Here is a 25,809-nt window from a genome sequence, read left to right as displayed (position 1 = left end):
TTTTCATTGGAAGTGATTCTGTGTGTTATTACATAGCTTTTTAGGTGCAAATTCCAAACACAGTACTGAAATCTGTATTTAAATAACTGTCCTGCAGAAACGCATGAGGGGAGGGGACTCAAACACTGCTGATTTTTAAGTGCTGGTGCTCACTATAGTTCTGGCTGATTCAGTGAGTTCTTCCAGTGTTTTTACTTCATGAAGCTGTGCGTTTGCAACCATCCAGGATACTTAGCAGAGTTTTGTGGATGAGGATGTCATAAAATTATACAAGGGCATCCATCCCAGTGTAGGGAAAGACTGAGTTCCTTTAAATGCTCACATGGTTCCAGAGTGCAGATAGCAGCCATCAGGGTTAGATGTCCCAGATAAAAAGTTTAGAGTGGAAGGTTATACTTGGGCCACACATCTGTGTTATCCTTTTCTCTCAAATGGTAGCTTGCCATGCCTCAAAGCCTCTACCTGCTCTCATGTCTTCTCCTCTTCTTCCTGCAGTTCAAGAGCCGCAAAGAGGACAGGGAGCGTGAGCGCAAAGGGTCAATTCCTTTCCACCACACTGGGAAGAAGCGGCAGCGAAGGATGGGGGTACCCTTCCTCCTCCACGAGGATCATTTGGATGTCTCACCCACTCGCAGCACTTTCTCCTTTGGCAGTTTCTCTGGAATCGGAGAGGACCGGCGTGGCATTGAGAGAGGAGGATGGCAAACCACCATATTAGGTAAGAAGTTGTTATCTCTACCTCAGGTTCTATCATTCCTATCCTGAACATTCAGAGAACACCAGAGGCTTGCTTTTTCTTCTTCCATCCTATTGCTGTCTTTTGTGTTCTGTTACATACCTGTCTGTAGAAGTGACAACTCTGCTGGCAGCAGATCTGGAAGGACTTCCATTTTAGTTCACTTTCCCTCTGAAAACTATCATCCGTACTGGAATAATAGTTATTGTAGCAACCTGTAGTGATACCTGTACCACTTGAATACACTTCCTGAGTGGTAGCAAGTGTTGCGCAACTGCAGCTTAAAATAGATTCAAGGAATGGTTGCATCCTCTTCTTTTAAAGAGAAATCTCTGGAGAGGCAGCAATATGGTCATTAGGAGTATGGCAAAAAGATATTCAGTCTTCCTGAAGTGAATGTTGGTTACAATATAAGTAAGGGTATTGGCTCAGATAGTGAGGATTGCAATTTTTGATACTGCAAAGGTACTATGTTTAAATATAAATACTGGCTCCCTCAAGCTTCCAGGTTTTCTGAACAGTGCTTAGGCTTTGTTTCTGTTTCACAAACTTACTCCTAATGTCATAGATTTTCATCCTAGCACCCTTTCTTGGAGACAATAGGCAGCAAAATGATTGCCTAAGGCCATGCCAGGCAATCTCATTTTCACTGGCTTAGATGGCATCATTTTGGTAAGGTTTCCATTGTAAGCATCTTTGGGACACCAGACAATGAGCTTAGCCAAGTGAAGCCTTAAAGATTTGTATGTATTTGTGTGTATCCCTAGAGATTTGTACAATCATAAAAAAATCTAGTATCCAAATCCTCCTTCTGTATGTTCAGTAGCTCAAGAAATCTGTTAAATTTTGATCTCAGGGGTTCCAGATTTTTGTCCTGGCTTAACTTACAGTTCCTTCTTTCTGGTATCTCAGTGAGATTGTGTATTTCAGATTCAATTGTCCACAGATCCTGCCTACTTCAGATAGTCCCCCTCTTTCAGGTTCTTTTGATTTGTAATTTATTATTTTCTTTTGCTTTAATACTCCCCATCCTAATACACCTGTTTCTTTTGGATAAGAAGAAGCCAAATTCCTATAACCAGCCCAAAAGGGTGGAGTCTTTCAGTGCTGACAAATCTTACTTTACTCCTGGCGGGTGACAGTGTAGGTGTTGGCTAAAATCAGTGTGCTGAGGGGAAGAGCTTTGCAAAGAGTTTGTACATTCAGTCTTCATGTCAGTGAGCCCCACTATAATGTTTGGTTCTGCTTCACAGGGTCCTGGAAGGCCTTCACTTCTGTGGACTCCAGTCCCTCAGTTTCGGACCTCACCTATCTCCAAGCACCTGAGATGAGTAAACTAAATACCCGTTTCTTGCCTTCACCCTAGGAAAGTTTACCAGACGGGGGAGCTCTGACACAGCAACGGAAATGGAGAGCCTGAGCGCCAGGCATTCCCACTCCCATCACACATTGGTCTCTGATCTGCCAGACCACTCGAACAGCCATGGAGAGAATACAGTCAAAGAAGGTACATTTAGCATACCAGGAAAAAACCGTTTCACTAAAATATCAACTCTAAGAAACTGAGGAAGAGTTACTTCTTCCTTTTCTGAGTATATGACTAAGTATTATTTCCTTCCTCCGCCTCCTGCATCTCTTGAAAAGGTTTTTTGTTCTGTGTAGGAAAACGTTCCAAACCTTTCAGATTGATCTGGTTCAGTTTGTAAAATAAAACTTGGCAGCCATCAGCAGAGAGGAGGCACAGTTTGGTTTTTTATCACCTTACCACAACAGCACACAAGTTTGGCAGAAACTTGGTATTGCTTGGTATTCCTAGGGAATCTTCTGGGATTTAATACCCCTTTGCAGGCCACAGCTGCTGGACTGTGCTGAGAATCACAGGTTCTTTCTTATTCCTCCTGGTTCGTGGCTTTGAAGCCAGGATAGAAGTCTGGATTTGAAATTTAGTTGAAGTCACCCTGGGGCTTATCTGTCTTGGAGGCCTCTGCAGAAATAGCAATGCCAGTGTGATCATGATGGGAGACAGGATGCATGATACAGAGGATTCCCTATGCTCTCTCCGCCTGGTTGAACACAGTGAATTAAGGGATAGTGGGCAGTGACAACAAGATTCTGCACTTGGATCGCAATAACCCCATGCAATGCTCCAAGCTTGGGGAAGAGCGGCTGGAAAGTGTTGGAGGCGTTGGTAGCCAGCTGTTTTGAATAGGCCAGCAGTGCACCCACGTGGCCAAGAAGGCAAATAGCATCCTGGCATGTAAACAAGCACAGCCCCAGTTATCCATTCCACTATCCTAGAGATGGAAATTTACAGGTTGCCATTTTCCTCCTTGCAGTGCGGTCCCAGATCTCCACCATCACTGTGGCAACCTTCAACACTACCTTGGCCTCATTCAATGTGGGCTATGCTGATTTCTTCAGTGAGCACATGAGGAAGCTTTGCAACCAGGTGCCCATCCCTGAGATGCCCCATGAGCCGCTTGCATGTGCCAACCTCCCCCGGAGCCTGACAGACTCCTGCATCAATTACAGTTGCTTGGAGGATACGGATCACATTGATGGAACCAACAACTTTGTCCACAAGAACGGCATGCTGGATCTCTCGGTAATTGGCAAGGAATGAGGAAAGCCAGGTCCCTCTTCTGTCAATGTAGCTGTACCATTGAGATCAGGGGTTTGATGGGCTTTTCCTCCACCTCTTTATATGACTTCTCTCAGCAGTACATAAAGGTCAGTCAGATACATTTGTGCATATCATAAAAGTCTCCTCTGAGATACTGCAACTCCTGTTACTCCTTGCAAGGAGCGCATGTGCATGTGGAATGCACACATCAAATCAAGTGATATTATGAAATGGCTATGTTCCTGGTGCATGCACCAAGTTCCCTACAAACCAGTATAAAACTGAATAGCACCTTTCTTCTAATGGCACCTTAAAACTCACCTTTTCTGCTTTCCCCTTAATGACTTGACAGCTCCTGGTGCACTGAAGCAGTGTTCTCAGGCTCACAGATGCCATCTCTTGGTTTCCTTTCCTGCCTGACTGTGCCCAGCCTGTGGTTTCTTGTCTTACACCTAGATTGTAAGCTTGAGGGGTTGAGGGTTATACGTAATTCATTCTGAGTTTGTACTGTGCCTGCTATAACAAGTCTCTGCTCTGCCTAGGATTTCCAGGCACTAAATAGCACTAGGAGAGAAAATAAGTCAGACTTTAAATATGATGTTTGAATCTCCCAGGTGGTCCTGAAAGCTGTTTACTTGGTCCTGAACCATGACATCAGTTCCCGGGTTTGCGATGTGGCGCTGAACATTGTGGAGTGCTTACTTCAGCTTGGTGTGGTGCCCTGTGTAGAGAAGGTTCGGAGGAAGAGTGAGAACAAAGAAAATGAGGTGCCTGAAAAGAGACCAAGTGAAGGATCCTTCCAGCTCAAAGGGGCTGCTTCTGGTGGTTCAGCTTGTGGATTTGGAGCTCCCATAGTTAGTGGAGATGGAGATAGAGGTGATGGAAGTGGTGGAGGCGGTGGAGGTGGAAGCGATGGAGGTGGTGGAGGAGGGCCATATGAAAAGAATGACAAAAACCAGGAAAAGGTTTGTCTTGCTTCCCTTTATACAATTCCCAAATGTACTGTAGGGTCTGTTAAGATGGGAGTATGTGTGTGTATGCAACTGCTCTTCTGGTTTCCCTCCTTGGTTTTGCTTTTGCACCACAATGACTAATTAATTTGTTTTACTCTGGTACTCAGTTGGGGTTCCCCAGAAGAAACCTGTTTGGATATTCACGCACTGTAACTGCAGCGAAGCAGCTGCCAAAAGCACAGTTTATGAGCCTTGCATGGACCTTTTCAGTATCTTGTCAGAGGGCCTGAAACACTCAACCACAATGATTTTTTGGGGAGGTTATTATTAATAACTTTTAAGGAAAACCAGAATCCAATGTGTGAGCAGTTTCTTTTCTTTGATGGCCACAAATCATGAATTTTTCATTGTTGCTGTGAGAACTGGCCAAGAGATGCTGTTGCTGACCTCCAAAGTCATCATTCATAGTGGCATAATACCTAAGACATTTTAAAAAGATGCTCGTTTTTCTGCTCAAGAAAGCCATCTCTGCTTTTTCAGGCAGAATTTTTTGAAGTAAGTGCTGAGTGGTATTCATAGCAGTTTGCACAGGGCTTTGCATTCAAAGCATGGCTTTTTGAGGGGAAATGAAAGGGAGGGGGCTGGTCCTTAAGCTTGAAAAATAATTGCAGTAAACATTTCAAGAGTAACAACTCAGTAATGGAGTGTCTGAGAGGAGAAATGGACAGCAGGATGTTAAAAGTAAAGTACTAGGAAGATACTAGTGGTTGTGCCCTGGTTTCACGGTCTTTCTCTCTGTGACCTTCAGGATGAAGGGCCATCAGTCAGCACCCATAGGCTGGCACTCACAATGCTCATCAAAATTGTGAAGTCCCTGGGTTGTGCCTATGGTTGTGGAGAAGGACACCGGGGGCTCTCGGGAGATCGCCTGAGACACCAGGTATTCCGGGAGAATGTAAGAGAATTACAGCTCATTTTAGTGTCTCCCCTGTACTTTTGACATCAGCTGCTGAGACTGCTGTCTGCCCCTCTGTAGCTTTCTCTGTATTGACAGTAGATGTACTGGTCTTTGCCGCAGCTGACAGACTATGTTGCAGCCCAGCCGTAGCAGATTTGCAGCTGTTGATGTTAACTTCTAGCCCCTGGGGCTTTCTAAGAGCGCGCCTGAGGCCCAGGGTGCTTCTCACCTCTCCAATGAATGGGTTGTCTGGGAAGGGGCAAATGGGAGCAAATCCCCTGTGTGAGCTGGTATAAGTGTATTTTCACATTGGCAGTACCCCAACAGAGTATGCTGTTTATAAGAGGTGCAGCTATCGTGGGTTGCATGTCTGAATCTAGAAGTCTAAAGTGTCATTATGCCCACTTTTCTCAATGGTGATTATGACTGGTTGCTGCTGGGCTGCTCCATCAGCTCCTAATAATTGGAGTGCACTGTGCTTGCAGGCATGCTGTTGTGCTGCAAGGGATTAGAAGACCCATGGCCTGTTTAGGGGCAGGGTGGATGGTCACTTTTGCTTCCTTAGATTTTTGATTCTGCTCAAGTTGAAGCAGTAAAAAGTGCCCAGGATGCAGCCCAGACATCTGACTTCATCTAGAAGTTTGAGTCCCTGAGATCAGCCCAATGACTTGTCAAATGGGAGCCTTTCAAAGGCTTTTTCCAGTACATGCCTCCTCCTTGCTTTCTGTGTTTGCAGCAGGGAGCATTTTTGACGATTAATGAGAATTTACAGTGGTGTAGGTGGGAAGGAACCAAGTGCTTCTCCATGGCTTTGTTTAGCCTGAGCCATGCCGACAGAGCTATAATTTGGTTCTGGGGTCTGAGCTAGGTGGCTCAGAGTTGGATTGGCTGCCTCTGCGTTCATGCAGCATTCTTCTCTTAACTGGACTCCTGGGTACTGGGGAGACTGCAGCAGTAGTGTTAGTTCTGGACACAATGGGACAGATGAGGGTAAGAGAGTCCCAGTGGTAACAGTAAAAAGGTTCTGCGCAGAGCACTGATTGAACACATAGCATATTCATCAGAACGATGGCTTTTATGTTGTGTTGGAGCTGAGCCAGCCAAACATTTAGGCCTATGCATAACATTAAGCATAAATGAATAGGTCTCTTGGAGCCAAAGTTCTTACCAGACTTACTGAATTGAGGTCTTTATCGGAAGAGATTTTCCTCCACATCTAAGTCTGCTGCATCTTCTGTGCATTTGTCTGGCCAAACTGCTTTGCATGCACCATTTGTCTTGACTGCATGGACAATCACATGTCTGAGTTTACTGGAAATTTAAGCCCCTATTGCAGGTAGCAGAGAGTTCAAGTTTCCCATAAAGCTGATATTTCAAATTCTCTAAGTCCAGCATGCATGGGGTCCCAGTAGGATGGATGCCTGTGATAAGAAGTTGGCTTCTAATTAACAGCTTTTAAATAAAAGGCTAATTTTATTGCATGATATAAATTGGTCACTGAGTATAGGTGCATCAAATAGGTCAGATCTGACCCAGAGACTGAAAATGCCTGAAGCTAAGAACCTGTTTCACCAAGGCAGTGTGACTGAGATAGGACAGTCCTATTTCATTCATATTCAGTGAGGTTTTACCCTGGAGTTGGAGAGAGGAGGATAGGCCTTGAGACATGGCTGGCGGTGACTTCACCACTCCCTCCAAACAGTGGTACCCATACTGGTACACTGCCTCTTGTTGGCTTCAGAGACAAACCTGCCCTCTGTTACAGGGCTCAAACTTTCTAGCTTCTAGGGGAGTTACTTTAGACAGCACAGCAGAGCACTGCCTAAGCAAGAGTTTTGCTCCTCTTAGCAAAACTCAAACATGTACTTTGATGTGATGGATATCATTGCAGGCTCAAAACTGCCTCACAAAGCTGTACAAACTGGATAAGATGCAGTTCCGGCAGACCATGAGGGACTATGTGAACAGGGATTCCCTCAATAATGTGGTGGATTTCCTGCATGCTTTACTGGGATTCTGCATGGAGCCAGTCACTGACAGTAAGTACAGCTGGTATCAAAAACTCTCACTTGAATATTCCTAAACTGTACCATCAGAAAGAAGCCATCCCTTTTTCTTTTCCTTTCAAGAGAAAAAGGTGAATAACTGTCCTCAGAATATGGGGTATACCCTGCCAGAGTGGGTCAGAGGAGTTGGATCTCTTCTGATTTGATCACTCAGTGATCTCATATCATCCAATGCACCTGAAATTGAAGGCCTCTCTTTTGATTCATCCTATCTGTTCTTCATGGCTTTTCAGTGGGAATATTGTCTTTCATTCAACTGGGCCTCCTGCAGGAGGGTTTCTGCTTCATGACATGGCCAGGCACCAGCTGCAATGGCCTGTTTAATTCAGGGTTTATTCTGACTGGAGGTATAATTGAGCATTAAAACCTTTGGTGCCTCAGGTGAGATGGTAAATAGCAAGAACAGATTGAATAAACAAGAACATGAACACACAGATGCACATGCCTGCAGTTACAAGTGCGTGCGCATGTGTTTCTATATATATGTATATATGTTTTTATTTTTAGCTAGGAAAAAATATTCCAGGTGCTATTAGAATGACCAAACTTTTATTTTTTTTTAGTTAACTGTTGTTTAGTTAACAATGACTGTTTGCAGAGTAGGAATAGCTCCTCTGAAGCACTTAGCAAGTCTGACCTGACTACTAATCTACCTCTGATCCAAGGCATTTCAAAGAAAGCATCAAAAATATTATATAAGAGGCTTTTGTGAAGATTTCCGAGGTCATTTCCCCAAGTATTCATGAAGTATTGACAGGCTCATGCTTTGAAGCATGGCAGCTCATGCAGCTTTTGAAAGGCTTTTCTCTCACCTAGTCAAACCGGGATGGTTCTTATTGTAAATGTGTAATTCTTTTTAGACTCTTTCTGAGAGCTTGGTCACCTTGTGCCTCTTGCAAAAACAGCATTCCTGTAGTGTAGAAGACTTTCTTTTCATGGGTGTTGTCACTTAGCAGCTTAATCAAACATCTCTTGTCCTTTAGAAGAGCAAATAGCAAAGCTGGAGGTATTGTTCAAATTTTATGTCTTACTCTGTGCATTCTATAAATGAGACGTGTATAACAGAAAGCCAGAATGGTCCTGATCATTTCAGTCCTTTTTCATACTCCAGTTTCTGGAAGTTTTCATTTTTTCTCATTTATTTTAACCTTCCCTTCTGCTTGGCGTGGGATTGTGAGAACTGAGCATGATATTAGGTGGGTACTTGCCCACGTATATGAATCCCTTTATGTGTGTTTTTAAGCCATCTCTTTTAAACCATTTCTAACAATGGGGCTTGCTTGTACTTGAATTTCACAGACAAAGCTGGATTTGGGAATAACTTCACCACAGCAGACAACAAGTCTACAGCTCAGAGTGTAGAAGGTATTATCGTGAGTGCCATGTTCAAGTCATTGATCACTCGCTGTGCATCCACTACACATGAACTGCACAGCCCAGAAAACCTGGTAAGCACTTGATTTTGTGTTAACAAAGTTACTTTTCACTTGAGTGTCTACAGTAGGGCTTTACAATGAAGAATTAGTTCAGTTTAGCCAAATCCCTTGAGTGTAGCAAGCTATGCAGTCACAGTTGAAACATGATATAAATGTGATGCCCTTCTTATATTCCTGCCTTTGAACTTGGGGGTTTAGCCAGGATGAAAGCTGTACCCTCTGAATTGCATTTGTCTCTCTGTTCAAGCAGCTTCTGTGTTGGGTTTCTTTCTGTTTCCAAAGGGACTAGTAGCATAGTCTGGAGCAAGGGATTAATGAACAAGACCACAGCCAGCATAAATCAACTTTTAGCAAAGTTAAAGCCAGTTTATGTGGTTAAAGACACGCCTGTGGCAGAGTATGTGGGTTACTGAACAGCTGTTTGGTACATCTGCCCAAGGTTTAGACAAACGTTCAGTTTACCAGATATCTGCAGGAAAGTAAGGTGCTGCTGCTTGCTGCTTGCTGCCTATGTGCTGTCTTCCCGGAGCAATCTAGTAGATAGTATGAGCTCTCTTCTTTCCAAATGGTGTAGAAACTAGCAGCTAATTTCAAAACAGCTCCTTATTATCAGAAATTAGGATTCCTTATGGAAGCAACCAAGAAGCACTCTTGAGGTGCTCTGTAGAGGCACTAAAGCCCAGCTAAAGGGACAGCTCCATAAAGGAAAGGGAGAGGAAGAAGGAAAATATTTTAAACCAGCAGGATAGTTTATCTGTGTCCAAGTCTTCTTTTCCTGCAGATATTCCTCCTTTGGAATGTTTCTTGGCAGAGATGTGGTGGGACGCAGAAAAACGTGTTGTTACTGGATCTAGATTTGTAAATTTTCCTTACAAATTGTATGTCTTTCTGGACCCTGTTTTAGTTAGTGTGTACCTTTAAGAATAGCATCATCATTTGTGCCTGTATAGAGAATACAATATCACACACACAGTATCACAGTATGCTAGAGATTGGAAGGGACCTCAAAAGATCATCTAGTCCAATCCCCCTGCCGGAGCAGGAACACCTAGATAATGTTACACAGGAATGTGTCCAGGCGGGTTTTGAATGTCTCCAGTACACAGAGTATATGTGAGGATTTCCTGTTGTGTCACTCTTTAAAGTCAGTCTTGTGTTACATATCTTATGAAAAAGAGCCTTAATCAGTATATAGATCCAATTACATGTTTGCTTGGGGTGGGGGGTTGTTGTTGAAAGCTGACTGTGCAGTTCCTAACTGGGAGTTTTTGCAATAACCCAAGATCTTTGAGGAAAGTTTACAGATTAAAAATCAGGACCTGTAAAATTTTTCCTTGCTTCTCCTTGCCCTCTCATGGAGAGGTGATTCGTCACATCACAGATGTGCATGAATGTTGAGAACTAAAACCAGCCTTGAGTGTATGAGTAGGCTGGGGAATGAGTGAGTCATTCCTCTTTTTTCCCATGATGTAAAGCTCTAAAATAATCAAGAAAAATCCCAAGACACCCACTGGTTTTGAAACTAAACATGCAATTTTTTGCACTCTACTGCCCTTTCCCTCCTAACTTTTTCATGTCTTTTAAGATTTTTTGGGCTAGATGAATGGAATAAACTAGGCTTTAAGTCATCTTTGCAGCTTCCTTATCTTGCAGGTGTTTTAGTCTCTGATATCTCTACATCTGCTGTAGCCCCTTACAGAGCATGTTCCCTAGCAGTAATGCTCCTCTTTGTCTGCTTCTTCTGAGTGCACTAAATGGAGTTTCCAGCTTTTGATCTCAGCCAGAAAACACAAACCCTGTGGATGGAGGGTATATCACACAACAGCCGGAGGCAGTAACGCTGAAGTACCTTAGAAATGACTGATACTGCTTCTTCACAAGCTGCAGACTGAATTCTTTCATTTCCATGATGTCTTGCTACTCAGGGGTTGTACTGTGACATCCGACAGCTGGTCCAGTTTATCAAGGAAGCTCATGGGAATGTATTTCGGAGAGTGGCGCTCAGTGCCCTCTTAGACAGTGCTGAAAAGTTAACACCAGGAAAAAAAACAGAGGAAACAGAACAAGAACCAAAACCTTCTGGGAGCAAAAGGTGGGTGTGTAGGAGGCAGAAGGGAAATGACCTGCATATGGCTGTATGAATACATGCACTGAACACAAATGTAGAAAGTCCAAGGGCTTGTGTCTTTTATCATGATAGCGTATGTCAGTTCTTGATGTACAGAATTGTACTGTGGCAGCAGTCTCCTTTAAAACTTAATGGACTGAGACAGTAATAGTTTTGCAGCAGAAAGTGAGACCTAACTCTCATACATGAGGCTTAAGAGAATAGTGCAATGGAAACTCTGGAAAAAGGAAAGGTTAAGAAAAGTAAGAAGCATAGTGTCAATCCCAAAGCACTGTGTGGACATCGCTTTTAATGTGTATGACATCCTTAGTGTTTTTTATCTGACGGGTAAACCCTGGTATGCAAAACAAGTCCGAGAGTAAATCTAATCCTGCTGTGCTTCTTTATCAAAAAGAAATTTTCTCTGGTGCTTTGAGCCTTGTCATGTTAAAATATTGAGCAGAAGGATTAACAAAGTTGCAAAACTCCTAAAAGCCTTGGCTTTGCTTCTTAGAAGTGATGACTTCTTCTTGAATAATTATATATAGAGGCAGTAAATTGGTAAAGAGAGGATACAAATCTAAAGCAGCTCAGCAGTGCTGGTTTCCATGTCATACAGCTATGGGATGACCATGAAATGGGCCATCTGTTCACTTTAGCTCATGATTTATATTGTATGTATAGATCCGAGGTAGGAAGTGTCATCATTGACAAAGGCCAGGTATCAGCTGCCCCTGATGAGTGCCGTAGTTACATCTCCAGCCGCCCAATGCAAACACCAGAACAGTAAGTAAATATTGAGTTGTTTCACATGTTATTGCCAGTTGCTTCCTTCTGGGCTTAGTACAAATGGGCAGGACAGCAAGGACTTACCTCTTTGGATAGTACAACAAATGTGTTGAGCGCCCAGGATTTCCTGATAAAGTCCAGGTAATGCTGATCTTCAATGCTGCCAATTGGAGCCACCCTGATTTTGATGAGAACCAGCAGAAAAGATCACCATGCAGTAGATGTGTCAGTATCTCATACTACCATAGCCATCAATAGACTGTTAGTTCCACAGAGATGCTATCACAGCTGTTCTCCATGCTTTTTTGTTACTTCTGGGAGATCATTCTATTACTTTTCAGCTTCCAAATTGTTGCTAAGTTGTTTACTGCCTCCCAAGAGACAGCCCATCCTGACCTATATTGGGCATGTAGTCTCCAAAGATTGGTGCATTTCCCTTATCAGTGCAGGTGATCTACCAGTTTTCTTAATGAGCAAATCAATCTGCTGTTAGGTATTGCAAGTTTGAAGCCTGTTATCCAAAGTTCAGCCATTTAATACTGAAGTAAATGTAATCAATGTTATAAATGGCCACTGGTCCCTAATAACTTTGTACAAGTCATTTAACTTCTCTGTGCCTCTGAATGCGCATCTGTCTTGTTAAAGTGCTTTGAGAAGAACTGTATGAAGGCATTGCACAAGGGTACAGAGCTCTATATTCTGTATTCTCCTTCATTAATGGAGCCTGCAAAGTCTCGCTGTTACTGAGACTTCAAGGGTAACCATTTACTGCTCTGCAGAACTGCAGCAAGCTATGCTGCTCTGAGCCCGGCCATAGCCATGGGAGATCTCAAGAGTATAGGAAAATACATTGTCCCCATTCCAATACCTTAATGAGAGCTGTGACCCCAGCAGGTTCACAAATGGCTGTCATGATGTCCAAAAGCTCTCCAGTACACCTGTTTGTAGAAAGCACCAGTATAGTCTTATCAGCATGGCTCATGTTAACCTAAAGAAGATGATTTCTGTTTCACATGTAAGAACTAAAAATTGGAATGATCTGTTCAGTGGGCAAGTGCCTCAGGGTAGAGAAGATTGTTATTTTGTGCCTTGAACAATACTGAGCATGTTGTTGAACTTGATTACGTCCCACTGGGAAAAGCATGTTTCGAATTCAAAATTAAACATCTTTATAGAACAGAGAGGTTAGGAGGGGGCTGTGGGAGGGAGACCTCATTCCCCTGAGCATCCAAACTTCTGTGAAATGCAGTTCACAATCTGCATCCCTTTTCTTCCAGTGATGAACAAATCCAAGGGGCCGTTCTGGGTCGCAAGGACTTCTGGCGAAAGATGTTCAAGTCACAGAGTGCAGCGAGTGATACTAGTAGTCAGTCTGAGCAGGACACATCCGAGTGTACCACTGCTCACTCTGGGACTACCACAGACAGGCGTTCCCGCTCCCGTTCCCGACGAATCTCCCTTCGAAAGAAACTCAAACTCCCCATAGGTAAATGTATGTCTCTTCCTGTTCTATATACATATTGCATGTGCATAGAAACACAGATATACCTGTCTCAAGAAATATTGCAACAAGTTCCTTAGTGTCCAAGTGTATTGTATATTCTCCCAAGGGAAGCTGGGAAATGCTGCTTTCCATTTTACAGATGGGGAACTGAGGCAAAGGGAAACATAAGCAATATGCCAAAGGTACAAGATATCTGTGGCAAAATAGAATATAGAATCTTTGTCTCCAAAGTAGTAGGCTAGTACCTTAATCTCACAGGCGTTGTTCTTCTCTGTAGAAGAGAAATATTCCAAATAGAATTTGACAGATAGAGAATATATCCTTTATGAGTCCTGTGAGCTGGCCTTGCATGATAGTTAATACATGTTACATGAAAAGGTTGCCTTCCCCTTTCCTTTTACCTTCCCATACCCTAGCATGGCCACCTTGGAGATACATGCTGCAGTTGCTAATGAATAGATTCTGCTTGGAAGCATTTTCACAGTTGTCCTGAGTGGCTTACTCTGCAACAGGGAACTGGCTGAAGCGCTCCTCCCTCTCTGGCCTGGCTGATGGGGTGGAAGATCTCCTAGATATCAGCTCTGTCGACCGTCTGTCTTTCATCAGGCAGAGTTCCAAGGTAAATGTGTCAGGCTGGATTGCCTTGGAAGGATGGGATCTGTCTGATTTTATCTGTCCAAGGAAACATTCTACTCATCACAGACATTGCAGCCAGTCAGACTTTGTCATAGAATCTTCAGAGTAGAGTGCCATGGAAATTTTATACTGGACTTTTGTGGCTCACCGTGAAGGTTAGGTTAAACCTGTCCAACACTGTACTTGTCAGTCTGCTTTGGTTCACTGAGAGAAATGCAGGCTCTGTCAACATGCTTAAGGTTTAATTGTTGGTCACACTTCTCCTTCCTTCTTTGTGCTTTTACAGCCTCTTGCGAAAGACCAACCCTTTAAGCAGAAAGCTTAAAAGATGAAGCGCTTCAGCGTACGTAAATCTGTGCAGACTCACGTGCATTTCTATGGTGATCCTCTGTGCTACAGCCCTTCTGTAGTTGCTTTACGGCTAAACAAGACCAAGAGAAAGTGGTATGCTACAACCTCACCTGGCCCTTTGTCTTTGTACAGGTGAAGTTTACCAGCGCAGTGAAGCTGTCAGAAGGTGGGGGGCCAGGAGGTGGCCTGGACAATGGGCGAGACGAAGAGGAGAATTTCTTCAAGCGTCTTGGTAAATGGCGCACCTGCCGAAGACACCCATCCAAGCTTCATCACACAGAAGAAAAAGATGGTTAGAAATCAGGGTTCTCGTCTCCTTTTTTTATTTCCTTTAAACTTTATTTTTTTTAAATCTCTTTCTTTCTGTATTTCTCCCCTTTCCCTTTTTTCCTGCTTTTTCCATAGGTTTTGTATCCATTACAGCCTTTTCCAACATTTTAGTCTTTGTAACTGTTTTCTTTCCCTTCCTTCTTTCATTTGTTTTGATTTAGAAAAAAAAATCAAAAAAAAAATCTAGAAAAGTCAATTTTCTTTAAAAAAATCTAATAAATTCTGCAAATGCAACATTTTGGCTTTTAAAATCAGATTGAATTTGATCCATACACTTAAAAAATTAACGCTTGCTTCAAAGCACTTATTCAGTTCCAAATTAGGTGTGTAAATCTTTCATTGCCTAATATAACAATGGGTGTTCCATCAGGTTTTCTGTTTGTTGTTTTTTTTCTCCCTCCTCCCCAGTTTGTGACCATTTGACAGTTCCAGCAAAGACCAGCCCAGAAATGGCAAACCCTGCACAAACCTTGTTATAATTATCTCTTTTCTTCTGTGTTTGCATGTCTAGTGTCTGCATACCATTCGTTAGGGATGCGGTCCCTTTTTCTTAGTGCACAGCATCATAACAACAACACTACTTTGCCTTTCCACAGAAGTATATTTAATTGCAGTTTACTCTCAAAAGCAGGAACGTTTAAAAAGTGCCTTTATGAATAATAGAAGGTCATGATATATTCTGTTTTAAAATGTCATGCAGTGGTTCACATGCTCATGTCCTCAGTTCAGAGCTCCTTCTTGTTGTCAGGGAGACAACCTTGTTATCTTGAAGTTCTGTTGCTTTTTTCTACTTTTTTTGAAGAAAACCCAACCTGACTCCCAAAAACACACAAAAAGGAGTAGATTTTCTTTTTCACCATGGTTTCTGTAGCTTTACATTTGAGTTACATTCTCTGCCATTGTGTTTATTTTCTCACATTACCCTTTGAACACTGCATTGTACGCCTTTTTCACCATCATCCGTCCCAGACCTGCAGTGTAATGCATGTAAGGCATTGTTCAGGCAAGTGATTCTAGCAAAGTAGGAGCATATCTTGTCAGTGTAAACTGGTCGTCATTCTGCCACTGCAGAAACACTGGTGGTGGTTTTCAAACAGGTGATTTGAAGAGGTGAAAAGTATCGTTCCTTTAGAAGGAGAATGGATGAGCCCAGCAGCTTGCTGTAGCTTGGTAGCTGAAGTTGAATATTCCCATGATAGAAAGAACTGCATTATTTTCTTCATCCAATACTGTGAGCTGAAGTAGGTGTGAAGTGCTTCCACCACATTTTCTCCCAGCCTTCACTGGGAACAAACAACTGAGGGACAGTGAGACTTTTATAGGCTGCCACAGCTGTTTCTATAGCGCTCATGTGAGATGTCCTTCATATTTTCTTGTAGGAATTGTTTTTTTTTTTCATCTTGCTAATGCTGATTTTATGCCACTGTGAGTTTGCTTCTGACCAGAGTGCCCGTATTCTTGATTTCATGGCACTGATTTGTTCTTGGCCCTGTGAGCATCTTGTTCAGCATGTATGGCACATCTTATGTTTATACAAAACTTAGATGACATTAGTACTGGCTTTTTGAGCTTTGGAAGTGTAGCCCATTCTTCAGTCTTCTGTGAGTAACATCAGAATTCATGTGATTAAAGAAGAGAACTTGAAACATCTTTTATGTGCCAGGGAGAGAATAGACGTACGTGACACATGCTTGGTTTTAACATATGCATGCGTTAGGAATACTGTAATAGAAGTGATGCAGTGGGTTAAAGGCAGACCCCTTGCATGTCAGTATGAGAAACAAGCAAATTGTCCAGTGATGCTGATGGGAAGGGTTGGGCCATTGCTTGATCCCTAACTGATGCAAAGAGAGGGCATTTTAAGTTTCTAAGGCAGAGTGTGACAGTTAAGGAAGCTGTATCACTGTGTCCAAAAGGATCGCTGGTTTGCAATGGTGTGGTAAGCCACATACCATTAGCAGAAATACTAGAGTAGTTGTACATGCTTGTGTGTGTACGTACTCACATGTGCAAAGTGCAGTCAGTGTGAGGCCTTTCAGGGTGGGACAGTTCATAACACAGTAGAAATTTCCAGTGCTTCTATATCTTTCATAAAGATCAGCAGGTTTTATGTGCTTGTGGACAAGAGAATAAAAGCCTGTTGAAGGTGGATGGGCATTGTATTAAATCCCTTGAGTCTAAACATAAAGCATTGTTTTGGAACCTACATAGGATTTAAAATAAAACAGAGGAGAAATAGATTGCAGTAAAAAAACCTAAATAATTGAACATAGAATAATGTGTTCCATCATTTATTAATTGTAATCTTCATTGTGATACATCATCTAGACCACTGGAAATTTTGTGTCGGATATGTATGTAAGCATACGTGTGTGTGTGTATTTGTGTGTGTGCATACGTATACGTATATATACACATATATATGCACATTCATGCATAACAAAATGTTTTGATTAATGATCTTTTTACCCATACTAAGAACAAAGCATACATACAGCAGTGAGTTACAGTGTGGTTACAGAAGACCCTTAACGTTCCTTCAGCCACTTCCTGAAGACATTGGAAGTGACCACAGAAGTTGCCAGGGTGTTCAGGGCACAACAGCACAGGCAAACCTCAGCACATGCTTACTCCAAGGAGTGATCTCGCATTCACACAAGAAGCAACTGTGAGAATGGGAGCTTGGGCATCCAGTGTCCTCCTAGGTTAGGCCGTGTTGTCTGCTCACTGGGTGAGATCTTTCTGCAGGGCTGTCACATTATCATTACACCAAGGAGGACTCCTACTCCTATGCTTACAGCAAGGCTACTCCAGGATGAACATAGTGGAGGATGATCATCAGCTGTATCTGAAGGTTTCTCTTGCAAAGCTTCAACAAAGTGCAAGCCAGGGACTGCAAAGGGCTGTAGTGACAGGCTGAGCCTTTGCTAGATCTTTATAGTGGGGGCTAGGGACAGGCCTTAGATGTGCCTTTCTGTATCAGAAAGCCAAGTTCCTTTCTTTATCTCATACAGGCACAAGCTTAACAGGGCCCTGAATAGGAAAACGTACGTTTGTACCTCAAATAAGTTAGTGTTACAACAGTCAGAGCAGGAATGCTCAGATAGTCTGCTACAGGCTATAAGTAAACAGGAAGATTTGGAAGAAAAGGGTATTTGTGCCTGCTCATTTATGTAAGTGTTCTACCTGTTCTTTCTACTTTATTTGTTTGTTTGTTCTGTTTTGATGAAATATTTCCCAACATAGCAACATTTTGTTTGCTGGAAAACTATGTACAGCTTCATTGGAGAGAGAAAAGCCACAGTTGTTGTAATCTGTTGAACTTTGATATACCTCTGTTTTCCGGGGAAAAGTGAAGACCTACATTGTAATTTTCTGTTGTAACTATTGTTTGTGGTACATAAGTTCTTTCCAAGTAATTCTGGGGAATACAATTTCAAAGGGACTTTTAGTTTCAGCCATTCTTACTTCCTGAGGAGGGAGAAGTAACAAAGTTCTGTAGAGCTGACATTTTGCCTCTTGTCTTTCAAATCCATGTTTAAAGCCAATCTTGAATTCCCCATTTGGTGTTCTCTTCTTGTGCTTTTATCCTTCAGTATTCTGTAAACTTTCATACTTTCACATGTGAACAGGGAGAGTATTATGGATAATGACTCCCAGAAGCTGACTAGTCTCGTTTTGACCAGCCTCCTTGCCCTTGAAACTACTTTCCTGATTTCTCTTCTGTGTCTTTCTACTCTCTCCGCTCTGGCTACCAGCTACATAATGGTCTTCTGCATTCAGAGGTGTTCATTCCAATCAGCAATGGAATTAGTTTATTTATCATGTGAACTCTATACATGGAGTTTAAAACCATGCTTGAAAGAAGTCCTGGAGTGGGGTGCTAGCTTCATTTTCAAAAGGAATGCTTATCAGTGAGCTTTCCATCCCAAAGAGTGCACGTCAAGGGAGAGAGGCTGGAATGATGATGACACCTAGGAGTTGAGTCCAGTTTCACTTTGGCTGTTCTGGTAATCACAGAAGATGTATGCCTAAGAAAAGGACAGTACTTGGTTTGCACATAGAACATTTCCAGTGTTTGCTGCTCTTTTCTTCAATCCTAATAAATGACGTATAGCTAAATTGATACATGAGGGACAAGATTTATGCATGCTTCCCCTTAAGGTAAACTTAGAGGCAATAGAGAACTAGGAGATTATTCAGGAAGAGCAGTAAGATGATTTGAAGAGATGGGGAGGAAGAGCATATTCTGGTTCACCTATTTTGGAGTAGATCCTGGACTTCCACACTGAGTATGGTGGAATGGTTTTGGGCAGACATCACTATGACCAAGACCAGAATTGGGCTTGCCCTAGGCCTGTTTCATGGGAGTCGTGAATATTACAAAAATGTCCCTGTTATCTTCAAGATAGTGCATAGGTGAGGAAGGCCTTTAGGCCAAGACTGTACTCATCAGGATTTTTGTTCCACTTTTTTTCTTGGTGAGAGACTGTGTTCCCTTCTCCTTACCCCTCCCGGCATCCCCTCTGTACTCTGCCTCTTTAGGTTGCCATAGCTTTGATGATCACTTGACCTCCAACCAAGAAGGAGGAAAATCCAAGAATGTTGTGAACCTGGGAGCAATCCGCCAAGGCATGAAGCGCTTCCAGTTTCTCCTGAACTGCTGTGAACCAGGCACTATCCCCGATGCCTCCATTTTGGCAGCTGCTCTGGATCTTGTAAGTCATTCATTGGTGTATTTTTATCTGCTGATTGAGAAGCATATGACATGGTGGTCCATTGTCATTCACTAATGCTGCTCATGCCCACACAGAAAGTAGGTAAAGCCTCACAGCAGTGCCAGCTGGTGGTGTTGCTATTAGTTGGAGTTTTAACATCTGTGACTGGAGGAATATGCAAACAAATTTGATTTATTTTTTATTATATGGCTTCCCCTAACCAGATTATTGCCAATGCAAAGCTTTTATTGTCAAACTCCAAATTTTGCCCACAGCCATTCTGCTTCTGGCCCTAGGGTCAATAATAATGTAAAGAATAAGAATTGAAGACTAGCTAACTACTTGGAGAGGCATAGGAATTCCACTCAGGAATTCTAACAGGGTTATAAATAGCACACTGAATCACCACAGTGGAAAAAATGTCAAATGTCAGAGTGTGCATGCTTTTAAATGTAGATACTGCAAATTTGCAGATCCACATCTCTGAAGTGACACAATTCAGTCCCTCCTTCCTGGCACTGTCTCTTCTGTCTCCCTCCTTTTCTTTGCAGTTGCTGGTTTTTTATCAGTCCCTTCCATTTCTAAAGCAGTGGCCTTTAGCCTGTGGTTCATGGGCCAGCAGGGCTCTCTGAGGTGCTTATGTGACAAGCACAAGAATGTGACAAATACCGCTATGAAAAGCCAATTATTAGTAGCTTCTCTGCACAGTGCTCTTCTTCCTTCCATAAGTGTTTGGATGTCTGCAAACTGAAAAAGATTGAAAGCCACTGCTCTCAGAGCATCCATGTGCTCTCTATCCCTTTGTCTTCCCACTTGCCACCTCACCTCTGACTGTTGTGCCATTTGTGCTCATATTCCATTTTTTTCCTTGCTGCTGGGGATGACATGCTCATGGACTCTCCCACTGTGCTAGTGCTATGCCCTGAGCTGTGCTGCCTTGTCTGCTTCCTAGTTGTAGGGATGTTACATCCCTATGTCCACAACTCCTTTATACCTTCTTCTTACCCTTGCATCCTTAAGCTTCAGATTCAAGTAAGTCTGCATTAATACTGGCCCAAAGTCGCTGTTGCCATCAGTCCACATCTAGCTCTACTGTTTGGACTGGTCCCTGTCCATCTTCCAGTAGAGAGGTGATTTCTTCACTAGCTCCCATTCTTCCATTGTTGTCCTTCTGGCTGGGAGCTATGGTAGCAGTGGCTGATAGGAAAGCCTGTCTCATGCTCTCACAGTCAGAAGTGGTTCCTGCCAGTCAGGGTTGCAAGTGTGCTGGGAAGGTTGCTGCAGGGGGAGGTAGTCACTCCTGCTGGAGTGCTGCACAAAGACAACTTCATTCTTCAAGCCTGACAGGCTGCCACCCCATCGTGAATTCTAAACAAACACAGGGAATGTAAAGGCACATGGGCAGGAAGGAGCACATTGCTGACAAGTATGTCCCTAAGATCCTTCTGGGAATGCACTACTCTGTGTGCTAATAAATCAGATGATAAAACAAGGGGTGGTAATTATGTGCCTATTGCCTGTAAATGTCTTTTAATTTGTCAACCATTTAAGCTACCAGCTTACTCAGTGCCCATGTCTGAAGTCAGCTGAAAACTACTGGTCAGAGTGAACCATTTGAACATGTCTGTTCTGATTTCCAGAGCTGGCTTTTTCAAAGTAGAGTTTGACCCTGTTTCCTTTCTGCTGAATGATGCAGAAGGCTTTGGTATCAGAACTTCTAGAAGGTCTGTAGGCAGAGATGAAAGAAGCCTTGTTCTAATTACAGATTTGGGAGACTGCTCAGCTGGCATTTTGTCTACAAAGTATTGGAGATCTATGGAAGTTAAGAAGTGACATGAACTGCAGGTATCAAAAGATGACAGCTTGTCACCTTGCTTAATGGCAATGTATACTGTTATGGAAAGTTCTCACATTTTGTGTCAGTAGAGCATACCCAACAGAAAACTGCTTTTTTAACTTCTGTTTTCAAGTTTTTGAAGTCACAGTTTGAAGCAGGTTGGATGCAAATTAAAAGCAGCCTAGTTGCTATGGCAACCTTTAAAAAATGAAAGGCAAACAGCTTCACTTTCAGTTCTTTCACAAACTTTTCAAGCCTGCTTTTTTATGCAGATTATTGAAATTCCATTCATATACCAATTTGAAGAGCTTTGATCAGCCTGGATGTTTATACAGGTTTGCCACAGTGATTTAAAGAAACTAGAACAGCGAAACAAAAGCATCCTGATAGAGGTAGTGATTTGTTTTAAACTGAGTGTTGCCTTAGGTTTAATAACTTTGTAGTTAATGTATTTTCCTGGAAGCAATGTCCATCCTTGACTGAATTTTATACAACTATAATCAATTTATGGCTTTGCAGACATTTGATGATAATAATATGTTGCAGACAGTTTAATCCTTTGGTCACCAGCTTAAATCTAGACTTGGCAAGAGTAAAATTAATTTTCTTTCTTTTAAGAAATACTGGAGTTTGAAAGGCAAGTAATAGGATATTTCAGTCTGTGGTCAAGTTTCTGCAAGGATTCTAATAAACTGCTGTTGTATGAAGATGTTAGATAAAGTATCCTAATTGGACCAGTGTATGGTTCCCATGTGGAAATACAAGCTTTCCTTTGGCCAGTTCAGCAATGTGACACCTATCACCATTATATTTCTTCCGTAAGATGTGTGAGCTTATCTGTTCAAACATGTAAATCTCTTACCCTTGTTGAAATGCCATGGTGGCACTGCTTTATGGCAGGATAGAGTTTGAGAGGACCTACTAAATATTGGAACAGCAGAAGCAAAGTCCAAACTGCAAGAATACTTGCCAGCATCTTGACTACACATCAGCCAGAGTCTTAAGTGACCTCTGGTGTTCCCATGTCCCTGTTTCCATAGCAGAAATATTTATCCATAGGAGATCATATGACCTGGAAGGAAATCAAATATTGCTCCAAACAGGTCTCCAGAGTAGATGGCTGGGAACAGGAACAAAGAGCTGTGTCATGGATTGTACCTCACTATTTTTAGATATAATCATAGAGATTTGAACTAATGTTTTTGAGGCAATTCTCAAGGACACTGGTTAATAACCAGCTAGGTTATTGCTTTTGCTGTTGTTAGTACGAATCAGGCTTTCTGTTGGAAAGCTCCAGTGGGACTCCTTGGAATTTGTTAAGAAAATGGTGGATTCTTATTGATGTTAATTTATACAGTACAAGAACACTTTTCAGAAGGCAAAGCGATACAGTAGGTCTGGTGTTTAAAGTGGACTTGTGAATAGTTTCCAAGGCACAGGCAGCCTTGTGAGAGTATTGCTTCTGCATTAACTGTTGACAGTGACCATGGTAATTTGTGTTCTTTTCAGCTATGCATCACCTGCCTGATTCATTTCTCTCCATTTGTGATGTGTTTCTCTGTGGTGTGAATCCATCCCTGTCCATTCTGTCACATCTTCATCTTTCTCTTGCTGCTGCTTCAGGTTTCTCTGAGCCTCAGGTAAGCAATCCCAGGGAGCTTGTGCCTTCTCCATCATGCAGGAGGTCTTCAGTGAATTTTAATCTGAAACTTCTGTTCCTCCTTTCCCCCCGCCCCATGAGTGCTTCCATAATGTTTACAACACATCTTTCCAAGATTTCCTATATGCTAAGATATCATGGCTTTACCAGTGATGAATTAAAACAGCAGGAAAACAAAGGTCAGGGCTTCATCTTTTCATGTATGGTTAAGGTTTTACTCCATGAGACTAGAAATAAAATCCACTTCTATTCTGTGTTCCATATTTCATGTAAGCAACAAAAGATTTGTAATGATGTTTCCAGATGCTAGAATGTAGTTTTGTTTCTGGTTGTCAGTGAATATCTGTCTTCAGATTTGTGCCTTCCTCATCAGAACACTGGGCCAGCTTTAATGTTTTTATTCAAGAGAATTGCTGAAAGATTGTTGTTTGCTTCCAGTGTTTGAATAAAATAGGAGCAAAAAGCTTTAACAGGGGTATTATGTCAGAAGCAGTTAATGCATATTTTCTTGTTAATGCAGACAAAACATTTTTTATGCTTAATTTTTTAATGTCCTCTAGAAGACTTGACTTTTTCTCAGTTGTTAGTAATTTCTGGCTGTGAGTTTAGCTGCAGCACAGAATTTCTTAAGTCAATTTCCAAGCTTTTGGAACATTGGTCCAAAACATCTTGCTTTCAACTTTTGATTAAAGCACTGATTAGAGGCACTATTTATTAATATTCCATAGGCTATGTTCCGTGGTCTCCGGACTTGCCTGTTATTCATGGACCACAGATAAAGAACCTTCCCTTAAAAGTTGATGCTGATCTGTTTTAATTGTATCATTAAAGTTCTCATCATCTAAATGTGTGGAGTATACTTGTGCTCTGTGAAATCCCTGTTAGGGAACCTTTCGAAGTAAATTGTGGACATTATTGTACTTTGAGATACACAAAGTGCTGGTCACAGGGGATTTTGCTTGTGAAAACTGTAGGAAGAGAAGGAGGAAATTGAATGGAAATGAGGAGAACCATTTGCTTTTAGGCACTTTTGATGTCTGTGAAGATGTTATTTGTGCACAGTTGTAGACTGAGTGTAAGCTACCCTTTGGAAATGAATTACAGCACTGTTTTTGAACATCTTTGAGAGTTTCAGAAGTATTCGTTTTTGGTCTAACATGGATCTTGCTGGGTGATTTAATACAAACAAAGAAACACTCAATATAATTTCTCCCATTAAAGAAAAGAGCTCTTCCTGGCTGGGGACAGGAGGATTTTTGTCTGAGAAATAGTCAACCACTTCAAAACACAACTGCCTGATGTTATTTCAGTACAAAATTGTCTGATGCTTGCTAAGGCCATTGAAGTTAAGCTACCAAAATTTCATCAACTTATGCCAGTAATGGACTTCAGTCTCCATATCTGCTTGTTTTAAGTGCAGAATAGTTCTCTTCCTAGTTTCAGAAAGCCTCCATTCATACTTCCACCTCCAAAGATGCACAAGGAGAACTTAACAAGACAAACTGTAGGATTCATGTGGCCGTGCTTCTATCTGCACTTGGAATATTTGCAGGCTCACTAGCAAAGGTGAAAAGAAAACTTGTCTCATTCCTCCAGTAAGAGTGTCAGATGCACACTTCTGCTTTTGGCAGTTACATGATTTCTGAAAGAAAGCATTACAGAGGGCTGCTGGCGCGCGGTTTTTACCAAGTTTATAATGTGGCTCTCTCTGCCCCTCTAGAGGTTGGACTGAGTATAGCTGTTCACTGAGCTTCGGTTTCATTAGCTCAAGAGGTGAGATCTACAGCAGAGATTCTGGTTTTGGGTTTACTCAGTCTATGTGACTCCATGGCAGGCTTGCAAAGCAGTTGATTAAAGCACAAAATCCTCTTAATATGTTTGTATTTAAGGTGATTTTTGAAAACGTTTCAGGAGGCTCCTGTAGTGGCAAGAGCAGCCCTGTTCCTGGAGTGTGCACGCTTCGTTCACCGCTGCAATCGTGGCAACTGGCCTGAGTGGATGAAGGGCCACCATGTGAACATTACTAAGAAAGGTCTGTCCCGTGGACGTTCTCCTATTGTGGGCAACAAAAGGAACCAGAAACTGCAGTGGAATGCAGCTAAGCTCTTCTACCAATGGGGAGATGTAAGTGTTTTTTTCTCTTTTATTTACGTTAATAACTGTACCAAAACGTAAAGGTAACTGGATCTTGTACAGAATTTCACTTTCAGTAAACTGAGGAATCATAGGTTTCCCTTTCAACTTGCACTTCACAGCCTGCCAGAATCAGTTCTTCTCTTAATGGGAAGAGACTTTGTTAGGAGGTAGAAGTGTCCCCTTCCCCTGGGGATTCCCCTCAGGATCCATTTGGTCCCCTCTCCTAGTTCCAGTACTTATCACATGTGAATGCCTTGGAAGAGTAAGAGCAGGGCGTGTGATACTACTTGTTTTTTTTCAAGCTTCCTAATATTTTTAGCCCAGGGCTGCTTGAGCTAGACGTGGTGCTGTATGTTTAGTAATGGATTTCTCTTTGACGAACTTATTCAGTCTCTTTGCACCCATACCAGCTGTTAGCGCATTCTTTGGCAAGGAATTCTACAGGGCTTTTACATGTCATCTAAAGAACTGTCTTGAGCTGAGCTCCTTCAAGTTTTATTTGATTGCAATTACTTTCCATCCATGAACTAGGCAGTTGCTGTGTCTGGTGCTGTCACTGTCTTTGGAAAACCACTAAGGTGTACCCACTGAAGGTCTGACACTCACTGCAAACACTTCACAAAACAGTGGGAGAAGTTCCTTTGGCCTCTGCAGTGCCTGTTACATGTGTCTATCTGGAAGTGAGCTTTGTGCTTCTCGCCTCTTTTTTCAAAATGAAAGATTTTTACAGTGAGCATTGTGATTGGGTTGAAAACCAAACAAATGTAAAATCCAAGGCTTGGGGGAATTTGAAAACCACGTATTCCACAGTCTTGGGGTATTTACATAAGCCATGCCAAAAAAGCCTTACTGGTCCATATTCTCCTAAGGTTAAGCCAATGCATACATCTCAGTGGAGCACACTGTAGTCCCACAGCCCAGGAGAAGAGCATAGTTTGGCTGTGAACACCCAAGCTAATAAGCTTTGTC

The 25,809-nt window shown here is 42.2% G+C and overlaps 1 protein-coding gene across 6 annotated transcripts in view; it reads left to right on the top strand.

The window, feature by feature from the left end:
• The window catches only part of UNC80 (unc-80 homolog, NALCN channel complex subunit), a 122,151-nt gene that overhangs the window by 22,767 nt on the left and 73,575 nt on the right, over positions 1-25,809 (top strand). For 3 of the 6 annotated variants that reach the window (XM_062602241.1, XM_062602257.1, XM_062602249.1), the window contains exons 10-23: positions 496-718; positions 2,103-2,243; positions 3,073-3,341; positions 3,974-4,324; positions 5,121-5,267; positions 7,162-7,309; positions 8,636-8,784; positions 10,698-10,864; positions 11,564-11,665; positions 12,946-13,160; positions 13,685-13,791; positions 14,292-14,451; positions 19,035-19,207; positions 24,616-24,828. In XM_062602241.1, coding sequence (XP_062458225.1) covers positions 496-718; positions 2,103-2,243; positions 3,073-3,341; positions 3,974-4,324; positions 5,121-5,267; positions 7,162-7,309; positions 8,636-8,784; positions 10,698-10,864; positions 11,564-11,665; positions 12,946-13,160; positions 13,685-13,791; positions 14,292-14,451; positions 19,035-19,207; positions 24,616-24,828 — 2,565 coding nt within the window. The remainder of the gene's footprint in view (positions 1-495; positions 719-2,102; positions 2,244-3,072; positions 3,342-3,973; positions 4,325-5,120; positions 5,268-7,161; positions 7,310-8,635; positions 8,785-10,697; positions 10,865-11,563; positions 11,666-12,945; positions 13,161-13,684; positions 13,792-14,291; positions 14,452-19,034; positions 19,208-24,615; positions 24,829-25,809) is intronic. The other 3 variants (XM_062602287.1, XM_062602268.1, XM_062602277.1) reach the window with 3 other exon arrangements.

The sequence above is a fragment of the Pezoporus occidentalis genome, unplaced genomic scaffold, assembly GCF_034315485.1.
Source record: "Pezoporus occidentalis ecotype Australia unplaced genomic scaffold, CSIRO_AGI_Poc_V1 ctg118, whole genome shotgun sequence".
Lineage (NCBI taxonomy): Eukaryota > Metazoa > Chordata > Aves > Psittaciformes > Psittacidae > Pezoporus > Pezoporus occidentalis.
Note: the sequence above shows the minus strand (reverse complement) of the source record. Positions and strands in the feature narration are given on the sequence as shown.